The sequence below is a fragment of the Suricata suricatta genome, chromosome 4 (assembly GCF_006229205.1).
Source record: "Suricata suricatta isolate VVHF042 chromosome 4, meerkat_22Aug2017_6uvM2_HiC, whole genome shotgun sequence".
Classification (NCBI taxonomy): Eukaryota; Metazoa; Chordata; class Mammalia; order Carnivora; family Herpestidae; genus Suricata; species Suricata suricatta.
This window is the reverse complement of record NC_043703.1, coordinates 114,869,737-114,882,848: the sequence shown is the minus strand read 5'-3', so window position 1 is coordinate 114,882,848 and position 13,112 is coordinate 114,869,737. Positions and strand designations below refer to the sequence as shown.

At 41.8% G+C, this 13,112-nt stretch overlaps 1 protein-coding gene across 1 annotated transcript in view; it reads right to left on the bottom strand.

The window, feature by feature from the left end:
- Nucleotides 1-13,112, bottom strand: part of DYSF (dysferlin) — a 209,043-nt gene that overhangs the window by 31,098 nt on the left and 164,833 nt on the right. The window contains exon 42 of the mRNA XM_029938519.1: nt 339-599. Within this exon, the coding sequence (XP_029794379.1) occupies nt 339-599 (261 nt within the window). The remainder of the gene's footprint in view (nt 1-338; nt 600-13,112) is intronic.

Sequence of the window (13,112 nt, the reverse complement as noted above, 5' to 3'; positions counted from 1 at the left end):
AATAACTTTAAAAACAGAATAGTATCCTAAATCCCTAAGTACCCATTCTCAAGTTTTAACAATTTTGAATATTTGGCCATTTCAACAATTTTTAATATTTTGAAAATCTACTCACATCATTTATCTATCTTCCCCTTTCTTTTTCTTTCCTTTCTTTTCTTTTTTCTGTTTTTCCTTTTTTAGCATTTTAAAACAAATCCCAGGCCAGGCATGATTTCATCCATAAATACTTCAGTATTTTTCAACATTCTTCCAAAAGCACTTTCTTTGTTATTCCAGCCCACACTGATTCCTTGCGCTAAGTCAGTGGGTGACCTCTGCCCTCAATCAGTTCTTCAGGATTCATCAGCCCTCAGGCACCAAATGAGGAGAGACACACATGTGTTCAAAGGAGATGACACACATGTACGTGTACTGTCTTCCTGTGACACACACCCCCTTCTTGTCCATCGTGCATGCCCAGGGGCTGTTAGACTGAGGAGAACGTGGAAAGGCCTCACCTTTAGAGTGTCAAAGCCCTTCTCCAAGTAAGGGCCGCACTTTTCCCTCTCCCCTGTGGAGGCAAAGAATTTGCTCCACCAGTCGATGAACTCCTCCTCCTGAGTGGGGAGAAAGAAAGAGATCACTTCAGAAACGGAACTTGCCCAGAAAGGTCCTTCTGGACCAGACACCTAGCAAGGCTGCAGGGCTGCTGTGCACGTCCAGGCTCTCCTGTTGGGTGAGTTCCGGGGAACAGACAATCGAAACTCCCCACCGCTCTGGGGGCAGACTGCACAGATCAGACCACAGCACCTGCTCAACATTGAGAGGCAGAGGCTCTCCAGACCTGGCTCTGCCCCCCCCGTTCATGGTGTGATTCTGTTAAGCTCCCCGGCCTCCCGGCTCCTCTCTGTGACGTGGACATTATCATCACAGTGCCCCCTGCATTCCAGGGACAGACTGGGGCTGAAATCAGAAGGTACATCAGTAACTCTTTGGAGGAAAATGTCAACAATGTATCATTTATGAATAAAGTGTGGTAGACCCGGGGAAAACTCAGACTTCAAAGAGTTGTCCTGCCTCCCCAGGCCCAGAAAAAGAAAAAGCATTGGAAATCAGAACTTAGCCTTCCCGAGGGCAAATCAAGACAGAATCCCTAAAAGTTAACAAATGCTTACTAAGCACCCGTTATTCAAATGACCACTATGCTAAAAGAAAAGAAGTTTGTGACAATCCACTCTCTGTCCTGTTCTTCCTCCACTTACTCATATTTGTAGGGAAAGATGGACAGGTCTGTTGTGGCACACACCAGTCTCCTCACCTCCACACCTCCTGCACGTGCTCTGTCCACAGGGCCTCGTAGCTCTTTTGACTAGAATGCTCCTCCAGCTATGTCCTGTCTATCTGTGTGTATCCTATCCCTCAGGGAGGCAGCAAGCTTCCTGAAGGTGGAAAACTCAGACCTGAGTGGATGGTCACTCTTCCTCAGGTCTCCCTCCAAACCCTGCCTGGAGCTGGGCACTCAGTCTGTGCCTGTCAATACCCTCAAAACTCACCCAGTTCAGTGGGAAGGGTCAAGGATGAGGTATCGGGAGAGCCCATCTGGAGCTTTCTTTTCCTCCTCTGTATGAGGGAATATGATGGATCACCCAAAAGCCTGCTCTGATCTATAAAGTCAACTGAATGTCTATCACTGAGGTTCTGGAAATGCCAGTGGCTCCCTTTAAACTAATGCTCAGTCCTATGAGTTCTGGCTTATTAAGGGTGAGAACAGGCTGGAACCAAGCCAAGGGTACCTGAACAGGCACAATGGGGAGAGGGTAGGATGAGGTTCTCAAAGTCTCCACCTGTCCTGACAGTGTGGCCCTAATACCACTGTGTGGCCAAAATGTGATCTCCAGACACACGGCACAGGGAGTGGGTACCAGAGCGAGGCTGAGTCTACAGCGAGTTGAGTTGAGTCGAGTCGCTGTTAGACCAACTTACCAGGAGAGACTTCTGCAGCCAGGAGAGAGGAAAAGCCATTCAGATGGGTTAAGATACAGTGTAGCAAAGTGTAGCTTTCTGGATTGTAACCATTCTTAAAAAAGCCACCATAGAACAAGGCCAACCCTAGACCTGATTTTTAATTTCAATTTAAAGAAAAATATGCCATGGGTGAATAAGCATATGCAGACAGAAAAATACACAGAAAAATACACTTATACAGACATGCCCAAGAGACATGTATATACTGCAGTGCACATATATACCTCCACCAAAATACACATGCGAACACACAGGCATATATGTGCATACAGGTGGAAACAGTTAGACTGGAAGTCAGTTTAGCTGTCTGATTCCTCCTAAGCCTTTGTTTTCTTCCCCAGCCCAGATACTTAAAGATTTGAGTTTACGATTCAGGCTCAGAGTCAGGCACAAATAGGCAACCAACCAATGTGTTCCGTACAACAAAGTAACAGAAGCAGCAACAGAAGCACAGTCCTTGTGGCAAAGTTGTTACACTTCCCACAGTCTTGAAAAACCAAGTAAGTTAAAAAATAAAGGGGGAGTATGGAGACAGAAAATCTGAATAATACCACTAACAATGTCAAGTAAGAAGACAACATTATGTGATCTAAAAATAGAAAATGTACCTTCTTTTCCAGCACCATTGGAGCACTTAAAAAAAATTAAAAGCCACAGCACATCTCAATAAAGTCCAAGATAAACCCATATCAGTCACATTCTTTGACCGTGATGCAATAAAACTAGAAACTAATGAGAAATTTAAGAATTAAAAATCTGAACCTTTTCAAAACATAAACGCACACTCTTAAAACCTTCTTGGATCAAAGAGAAAATCAAACCTAAAATCATAGATACTTCAAAAATACCAACAGTGAGAGGGTTATGTCCCCAAATTTGTGGATTACAGCTAAGTCTGTCTCAAATTCAGTCTCAAATGCTCTTACTTTTATACAAAAAGAATGCAAATAAATTTTCTGATAGCTCAAGAAATTAGAAAATGAAAAATAGGAAGACCAAAATTTGAAAATAATAGATGGAAATGAATATGTTAAAAAGGATAATATTATAATTGATAATTAGATCTCAGAGCAAACTTTCAAAAGACTAATAAAATAAACATTTATTAAATCTAGTGTTTAGAAGTAGGTACACCATTAAGAATGAGAAAGAGCAAATAAAACAATATTATAGGGAGAAAATATTAAAAGATTTACTACAACCAGTGACAACAGGAAAAATGCAATGAAGCAGAAAATCTTCCAGAAGAATATAAACTCCTGAAATTGATTCAAAAGTAATAGAATATGTGAAGAGATCAATAACTCTAAAAGTGGAAGAGCTCTCAAAGAACTACCTCCAAGAAAAGATATCAGGTCAAGATGGTTCCTTTGGGACAAAATTCTATCAGTCTTTCAAATCTATCAGATTTCAATAAATCAGAGGCGCCTGGGTGGCTCAGTCAGTTAAGCATCCCACTTCAGCTCAGGTCATGATCTCACAGTTAGTGAGTTGGAGCCTCACATCAGGCTCTGTGCTGACAGCTCAGAGCCTGGAGCCTGCTTCAGATTCTGTGTCTCCTTCTTTCTCTGCCCCTCCTCTGCTCTCTCTCTCAAAAATAAATAAGTGCTAAAAAAAAAAAAATTAAAAAACAAAGAATGATCATTCTTTGTTTACCCACACACAGATTAATCCCATTCCTGAATAGAGTCACTAAGACACTAATAGATTACAGCAGTAGATCTGCCATGCTCAAGCTGGATTATTCCAGAATGCCGGAGTGGCTCAATGTCACTGAGTAAGGAGAGAAAACCCACAGGATCATCTACAACAGAAATTCTCAAACAACTGCCCACTCCCCAGCCACCTGCTTTTGTAATTTAAATACTGTATGAGGAGGCTTTTTAGCTACAACAGCTGAGTTGAGTAGTTGAGACAGAGACTTTAAGTCCCCTAAACCTAAAATATTTACTCTATGGCCCTTTAAGAAAAAGGGTGCTAACCCCTGATCTATAACATGCAAACACAAAACAGGGAGAAAGGAATAACTTTTCAGTTATTCCTAAAGGAAAGAAACTCTCAGTTCAGTCACCCACATTTACTCGTTTTCATTCTATTAAGAAGAAAAGGAAGCTTTCTATCTTAAAGCAATGGCCAATAAGAGTACCAGAAACTCTCCTTTCTGGGCTTCTGTACATAGCGATGCCTCTGCCGATAATTCTCATATGATGTGGATATAAAAAAGCACTTGAGGGGCACCTGGGTGGCTCAGTCAGTTAAGTGTCTGACTTCAGATGAGGTCATGATCTTGAGTTCATGAGTTCAAACCCCGTATAGGGCTCTGCACTGACAGCTTGGAGCCTGGAGCCTGCTTCAGATTCTGTGTCTCCCTCTCTCTCTCTCTCCCACAAAAATAAATAAAACATTAAAAATTAAAAAAAAAAAAAAGCAGTTGAAAGTCAGGGTGGTTGGGAGCCAGGACTTGCCAGACTAGCAGAGTTCAAATCCTGCCACCCCTACCAGTGTGACCTTGGATAACTACTTAACCTCTTTGTATCTTAATAATCTATAAAATGAACAAATAATAGTACCAATTTGGTAGATTTATGGTAAGGACTAAATGAGTCAATAGGTATAAGGACCTTAGAACAGTGCCTAGCACATAAGTGCAATGTCTATGTTGATTGGTATCACTGATCATGGTATTGCTGTTTCTTTGGTGCAGACCAGGTTAGTTTCTTGGCTAAGGACTGGCTATCTTACAAACGGCCAGCAGGCACATAGCTAGCCACAGTCTTTGCAGAAGGAAATTTGGCTGCATGTTTCTGCAGCCTTAAAAGTGTGCATACACTTTAACCTAGCAACCTGTTCTAGAAATCTATCCAAAGGAAGTAATCATAGATAGACAAAAAGATTTAACTTCCTTTATAATAGTGAAAAATTGGAAACAACTTAAGCATCCATCAATATGGAACTATTTGGGTAATTGAACATCCACATGATTAGATGTTATGCAACATAAAAAATTATGCAGTTGAAAGAGATTTATTGCTATGGAAAGCTATTCATAACTAATGAAATTTATAAAATGTTTAAAAATGAATAACATGATTTCATTTTAATAAAAGGACCAAACCCCATGTTCATAGCAGTTACCTCTGAACTATAACACTATGGATGTTTCATTTATTCCTTCTATTTTTGTGTATCTCTCAAAATTTTCTAATTCATCCTGTGTGCATGTATTCCTTGCATAATTTTAAAAATTAAATATTTTTAAAATAAATAAAAATAGTAAGATTCTTTGGAAAAAACACCAAGAAAATGAAAATTTAATTCACAGAACAGGGGCAAATATTTGCCAATTATATATCTGATGAGAGATATGTAATCAGAATACATAGAGAAGTCGCACAGTTCAGTAATAAAAAGACAACACAGTAAAAAAGGAGCAGTGCATTTAAATAGACATTCTTCCAAAGTTGATAAGCAGATAATAAGCACAGGAAAAGGTGCTCATTATTAGCCAAGAGAGAAATGCAAATCAAAACCACCATGAGAAAATACTTCACACCCACTAGGATGGAGATCATAAATGAGTCAGAGAGAACAAGGTTGGTGGAATTGTGGACAAATTGGAACACTGCTGATGAGAACATAAAATGGTACAGTCACTTTGGAAAACAATCTGGCAGTTCTTCAAAAGGTTAAACAGAGAGTTATACAATCCTGCAGTTCAACTCCTAGTTGTATATCCAAGAAAAAGGAAAACTTACATCCCCTCCGAAACTCGTGCAGCAATGTGTGTGCAGTTATTCATAACAGCCAAATGACAGAATCTAAATGTCCATCAATTGATGAACGGATAAATAAGATGAGATATATCCAAAGAATGGTATATTATTTGACAATAAACAGCAGTGACGAATTGATGCGCAGCATGGATGAACCTTGAAAACACTACGCTGAGTGAAAATTAGCTGAGAGAGAGTGAGCCAGGGACCTGAAAGGGTCTTGTGCCTGAGATAACAAGCTATTGTATGTGGTCCGTGCACACAGAAGTCAGTGGGCCGGCAGATGGCGGGCAGACACGTACTGGGGGCAAAGAGTCCCTGTCTCTGGAGGCCATAACATCATGGAAGGTCAACTCAGACTGTAGCTGCCTCCCAGGGGTAAGGACAAGGAAGAAAACCCCAAAACTAAACTATTGAAGGATACAAGGGCTTTTCTGCCACCAGGAAAAATATGGGCTCCAAAAGGAGATTAAGTTGAATTACAGAAAAATAAAGTTATATTTTTACCACACTCACAGATGTGACTTGAAAATACCATTCCTGCTATTTCACTAATTTGGCTTCTGATAGAGTTATTTCAAGTCCACTTCTTCCTTCTCTTCCTCAGGAAGTCCAAGCATAAGTTAGTACACCCAGAAGAATGAGCCCCACGGAAACAAGACAGCCGGTCCAGTCTTAACCCTGATGTGTCAAAGCCAACCAACCCTCTGATGTCAGCGGAATCCCATAATCCGAAACTCCAAAAGGGTAACAGTCATATGTTCTCAAATTCCAAGTGTGCTCTTAACCTCATTTTGCAATGGCTAAGCTTCCGGTCTTGGCACATGGCAAGGACGAGAAACAAACGCAAAAGGCTTGATTGCTAAGTGTCATCTCAGGCTTTAGCAAGAAGTGTGACCGTTAAGACTTTATATCCCCATGCCCAAGGTTCAAGGCCCCTCATCATTCAGCCAGCCAAGCAAGTAAGTTTGATCAAGGCACGGACTGGCAGCCTCTCCAATTTCAGCTAATAACCAGCATTCAGTTCCCGAGCAGCCAGGGCCTTGTAACAAAGACACACTTCTCTGGACTTGATCCAGTGTAATGGGTACCCTAATCCCTCCGAAGACCCAAATCAGCACAGCACATTCTGAACATTTAATCTCCCATTTTCATTCAGTGGGCCAGACACATTTCATGAATATAGACAGCAAAATTGACGACAATAACTCTAAGCCTGCCATTCTGTAAAGTGAGGGAAACTGAAAGGGAGAGGGAGGGGTCTCACTGGTGTTCTTCTTAAGATGACCAGTTGAATCAGACAGAAAAAGCCCTGAGCAAATCCATTTATCACCAAAATTATAATGTTAAACTTTGCTTGGGTCACTCTATGGGACTACGCACACCCACCTCCAAAACGGAAGTCTGTTTTAAGCAGGTCTTCATTGCCTCTGGTTGACCCAGAGGCAGACACCCAAAACTAGGTTGAAAGTGATTTCTCTCTTAGCATGAATCATTATCATCAAGATGGTAATAAAATAACTCAATACTGGGGTCATTGCGAGGCGATGAGCTGATGTCTGCAAAGAGACTTTATGACCTGTAACGTTGGCCATGAAAAAGATCCTGTTGATACAGCCAACATCCCCAATACCATTGCCCCAAAACTCAACATCTGCATCACTAGAATAATGATATGATGCCTCTAATTCTTTAATTAATGTGCTAAGTTTTGAGCAACAGAGACTATTTTCTCATACACACACAAGCGCCCACGTAACATACAACTATTTAGGTACACATAGACAGACAAACCCCTAGAGATGCAAGCACCCTAATTCCAAACCTGCCACACCCCATACACACTAAACGTCTCATGCCCCCAAAACCACACAAACATATGCCCACAGCCAGCTCCTATGTTGATTCAGCAAAACTCCATACTCATAACAAAAATCACTTAATTATTTCCACAAGTGGAACACTAGGCTTTCAACCTCTTGTTCACACTCCCTGTAGTTCTGCCTCTGTGTCTGTCATAGAGATCATTATTCCACTTACTTCAAGCTGGACCAGCCGTAGTGGGAGTGAAGGGAAGACCTTTAACCAAAACGCTGAATTGTTTCCAAAAGGCCCAGTGAGTAAGTGTGCCTGAAATCTAGCAAAGTCAAGCAGATGGTGAGCAGAGAAGGGTCAGGGCCTGAAAATGACTATTGGCCTGTTCCAGATGGGAGACGCAAGTGGAATAGCAAACCTCTGGGTAATTCCAGCTTACTGGCCCTCTCCCGACTCTGGAGCCTAAGGTAGATACATGAGCTCATGACTTGGTCCTCCGAGGACACCATGACCACATACCCCATGCAGAAAACCCAGCGGAATAGATCTATCCAGCAGAGTAAGTGAAAAGAAGATGCCATCAGGGTCCTCTAACCTACGAAGAAAGCAATGAGACATCACTAATTCAGAATTTGTGATGATTCCAGTAGGGCCTGGGCAAAAGCGTTCCTTATCTTCTTCATTCTGCTTATGTAGACGGTTTTGCTTAGCAAGAGTTCCAATAATCTACTTAAGAGAAAAACTATTTTTGAAGGCTTTCCCAGGACTGCTGAAGCATTCATCAAACTACAGACACTAATCTTAGCTATCTTAAATTCAATTTTTCAAGTATTTTGGGGGAGCCTACTATGTGCCAAAGTCAACCTACTTTCTAGTTACCCTGTGCATTTTCATACACAAAATCATATTACTTTTCAAATATTTCCTATTTTGAACTTGCTGCTACTTCAGTCTGGTTTCCCCAGCTCTAGGTCCATATAAAAGAGGTGTTAAAGACATTGGGTTGGTTAATAAGCTCCAGTGAGTATCCTGGGGGGATTTTTACTCAGCCATGAGAACTGTACCAAGTTCTAAGCACTGTCCTGACCCAGGCTAGGGGGCAAGAGGGGACAGAAACAGGGCAGTCAGGGGTAGGAAGGCATAAAATTAGACCTCAGAGAGAACTTCTTGCCCTGCGGATTTCCACAGAAAGCTGAGAATTCTTCCTCTGAGAAGCGATGAAGCTCTCTTCACTGGATGGGAAAACAGGTTCCCCATGGACTAGGGGAAAGACCTTTGGGGAAGAGAGGAGTATGGCGGGGTGGAGGCAGAGACAGGAGGGCTGGTGGAAGGGGCTGGGGCCTCCTCCTGCCTGATGAGGCCCTGGAGTCTGCCAGACAAGTTTCACCCCGGGCTGTCCCCCCTGCAGTGTGCATCGAGGGAGGAGGGGTGCACCCCTGAGGAGACCACAGGAATGCCAAGCAGGGGAAAGGCGCCCGGAGCCAAGGGCTCCGGCAACAAGGATCCAATATCGGCGGGTGACTCCAGCCCCCGTAACAGGAGAGACCGTAAAGTATGTGCTCTGCTTCCCAACCAGCAAACACAGCAAATAACCAATTACTCCAAATAGCTAACAGATTTCGGCTCTGATTTCCCTCCCCTTGCCTCCCCTGTGCCTTCACTTGTCATTTGATGGGCGATTTGTATTTGCTCTGAGAAAATGAGAGAAGGAATGACTCACAAAGGAAGGTCCAGATTACACGCAGTGACAGGCATCAAACCTCCCTCATCAGAACTAATGGGAGTGGGGGGAGGCCAGGCTGCACTGGCAACACATCTGAACTGGAGATATTTTTAAAGAAGTACAGTTTTGTACTTTCGAGCACATATAGTAATTCTTGCTAAACCAATATTGCCAAATACATGTCCTCAGGAAACCTACTTTAAAGAGAAGAGAAGTATCTTCCTAATTAGCACATCTGTTAGATACCAAAGTATAGGTAAAACCGTTCATGTTATTAAAGTCAAGATACTCCCCCTTGAGCTCTCAAGTTCAGAGGTGCAACTGTGAGGTTCTAAGACAAAGTGCCTCGGATGCCTTCTGGAAATGCTTCCTCACTTGGGAGCCACACCCTGTAATTGATTCCTTTGCTCAGAAAACCTTTGCTTCAAAGTCTTTGGATAAATTGTTGTCAGTATTCATGAGCTGCAACGAGGCATTCCCCCAAAACTTGGAATTAAGGGAAATAGGGCTACCCTCGGAGAATTAGACCGTGAAATCAATGCATAGTGGTTCAGAGCAAGGACAGACAAAATCACCTCAAAGCAGAAGAGTGGCTCTTACACTAAGCCTTAACCCTAAATGGGTAGGTTGTATTAATGCATCTAGAGGGAGAAAGTGAAAACAAGGAATTGACCAGGCCCGGAAGTACAGGAGAAGGAAGGGTTCACTGTCGACAGCTGTTCACATCAGCATCCCCGGGGGATGGTCCTGACCTTTGGGGATAGATGGTCTGTCCCTCTTGGTCAGCTGCCACTACATTTCAAATCACAGAACCATCTCTCCTCATTCTAATTCTTTACTTAATCTCCAATCACAATTTGGCTTCCCAACTGCTGAACCTGTAGGATACCACGGGCTGGACCACAATCCAAGGTCACGTCCCTGGGCAGAAGTATTTCTCACCATAAACTCAGAAACTGGCAACCTCAGTTTGAGACTTGAATAATAAGTATCTAGCCCAAAGAAAACGGATTCATCAGGTGTCTGAACCCACAAGGTTGAGGATCTGTTCATAAGACTGTTGACACCTCCCTAAAGAACACCCCTGCCTTTTGGGTCTGGTGGTTGGGGGTCAGCTCGCCTTTACTTCTGCAACTTCTTACATAGGAGCTGACAGGCAAGGACCTTGGCCCTGACCTAGCTAGTTAACACCTCACTGCCACAACTAACAGAAAACAAGCTCTTTAGTCCCATGGAAAAGCCTCCAACCCTGCTTTCCTTCCTACTTCCCCTATCCTGCTGGATTCCTAACTAGCAAGGTAAAGGTACAGCAACCTTAGACTGTTCTCTTCTTCCTTTTATAAAAGTTTGAAATTAGAAAGGGGCCCATGCACTACTGGACAGAACCATCTGAGCTCCCAGTACTTGAAGCAAGAACTTCCCTCTGTACGGACAGATGGAAAGAAGAGGATAAGGTTCAAAAGAAGGGGTACAACATGAGGACTAAGACAAGGGTTATCTTAACGAACTGAGTGAAAGAAGGAGGACAACAAATGACTCCCTTAAGTTCATAGAAAGTCTCAAGAGGATACAAGAAGTTAGAGTATGCAGTCCTGAGAAATAACCTGCATTAAAACAAATAGGACTGTCAAATATAAACCCAAAATAAAGACATTGATTTCTAGCAAATGACAAACAAGAGGGCCAGAGAAACTCTCTAAGTAAGAACATCTAAATTAACATTTAAGATATCTTTAAAATCCTTTTTAAATGCATGCTTGAGCTGATGAGAATGTAAAGAAATTCCCTGGGAGCAAATGAGAAAGCAAAAATGCAGAGACATAAGCAGCCAAAATGCAAACTAACTGTGGGGCCCAAAAAGCCCAAGCCGAACATTTAGCTTTAGTGAATCTGGGTTTATAGCATTTCCAGGCACTGGTATAGTAAACACATAGCCTCTGTGAAAGAATGTAACTTTCATCCAGGCCTCAAAGAACTCTCAGATAAAGTTCCAAGGAACATGAGTTCACAATCAAAAATAGTGTAACACTTAAGGAATAAGGCACAATGAGAAGAGTCAGCTAGAAACACCAACTGCATATCAGACCTAAGATACAGAAAACAGAATTGTCAGAAATAGGACTTTAAAAAAACACTTTATCATTCTTTCTCATTGCCATATAGTACTCCATTGTATATATATACCACATCTTCTCGATCCATTCATCAGTTGATGGACATTTAGGCTCTTTCCATGATTTGGCTATGGAGAAAGTGCCGCTATGAACATTGGAGTACATGTGCTCCTATGCCTCAGCACTTCTTTATCCCTTGGGTAAATCCCTAGCAGTGCTATTGCTGGGTCATAGGCATATGTTTGCATTCATAGGTCTAACAGGAGAGACCTGGCAGGGGACCATGGGGAGAGGAAGGGGGAAAGAGAGCGGGGAAGAGTGAGGGACACAGATCAAGGGAGACTACTAAATACTGGAGACCAACCATGGACTGAAAGGGTAGGGGGAGGGGGAGAGGGGGTGATGGTCATGGTGGGGGGCACTCATGGGGAGAAGCACTGGGTGTTATATGGAAACTAATTTGACAATAAGCTATTATAAAAAAATAAAAAATTTTTAAAAAATTTTTAATAAAAAAATAAAAATAAAAATAAAAAACACTTAAAAAATCAAATGACATTAAAAATTATGGCAAAGGGACAAGAGACTTTCAAAAATAAATAAGCCAGTTGCAGGGGATGGCAGGGGGAAGAACTTCTAGAGCTAAAAATATAATACTTGAAGATTAGAAACTCAATAGATGGGGTCAAACATAAGCCTTTAAAAACAACTAAGGGGCACCTGGGTGCCTAAGTCTGTTAAGTGTCGGACTTTGGCTCAGGTCATGATCTCACAGTTTGTGGGTTCGAGCCCCAGGTCAGGCTCTGTGCTGACAGCTCAGAGCCAGGAGCCTGTTTCCGATTCTGTGTCTCCTCCTCTCTCTGCCCCTCCCCCACTTGTGCTCTGTCCCTCTCTGTCTCAAAAATAAATAAACTATATAAAAAAATTAAAACAAACAAACAACTAAAGACTCTGTGAACTTGAAGATCTATCTTCAGAAATTAGCCAGAATACAACACAAAGAAACAAGTGATATGAAAGAAAGTTGAACTAACATGGACAGAGAAGGTCCATTATTGATCCAATCAGAGTTCCAGAAGGAAAGGATAGAGAAAATGGGAAATATGTGATATTTAAAAAGCAATAGTGATTGAAAACTACACAGAACTAGTTAAAAGAAAATAAAAACAGTTCTCAGATTTAGATTTTGGAATACAACAGAACAATGGAAGCAAAAAGATAATAAAATAGTATCTTCAAAGTGCTGACAGAACATAAGTGTCAGTGAAACCAGTATTTCCAAAACAAGGAAATAAAAATATTTTCAAGCAATAATTTAAAAGTGAGAAAATTTACCAGGAACTATTCTTAATTATAAGAATTTCTATAAGCTCTACTTCAAGTAGAAAGAAAATGATCTCAAGAGGAAAAAGACTAACTTACAAAACAAAATAGTACATATGGGTATAATTAAAATAAAATAGATTACTGTTAAGAATGATATTGTTTCAGGGCACCTGGATGGCTCAGTTGGTTAAGCTCAGGTCATGATCTTGCAGTGTGTGAGTTCGAGCCCAGCATCGAGCTCTGTGATGACAGCTCAGAGCCTGGAGCCTGCTTCAAATTCTGTATCTCTCTCTCTAACCCTCACCTGCTCATGCTCGCTCTCTCTCTCTCTCTCTCTCTCTCTCTCTCTCTCTC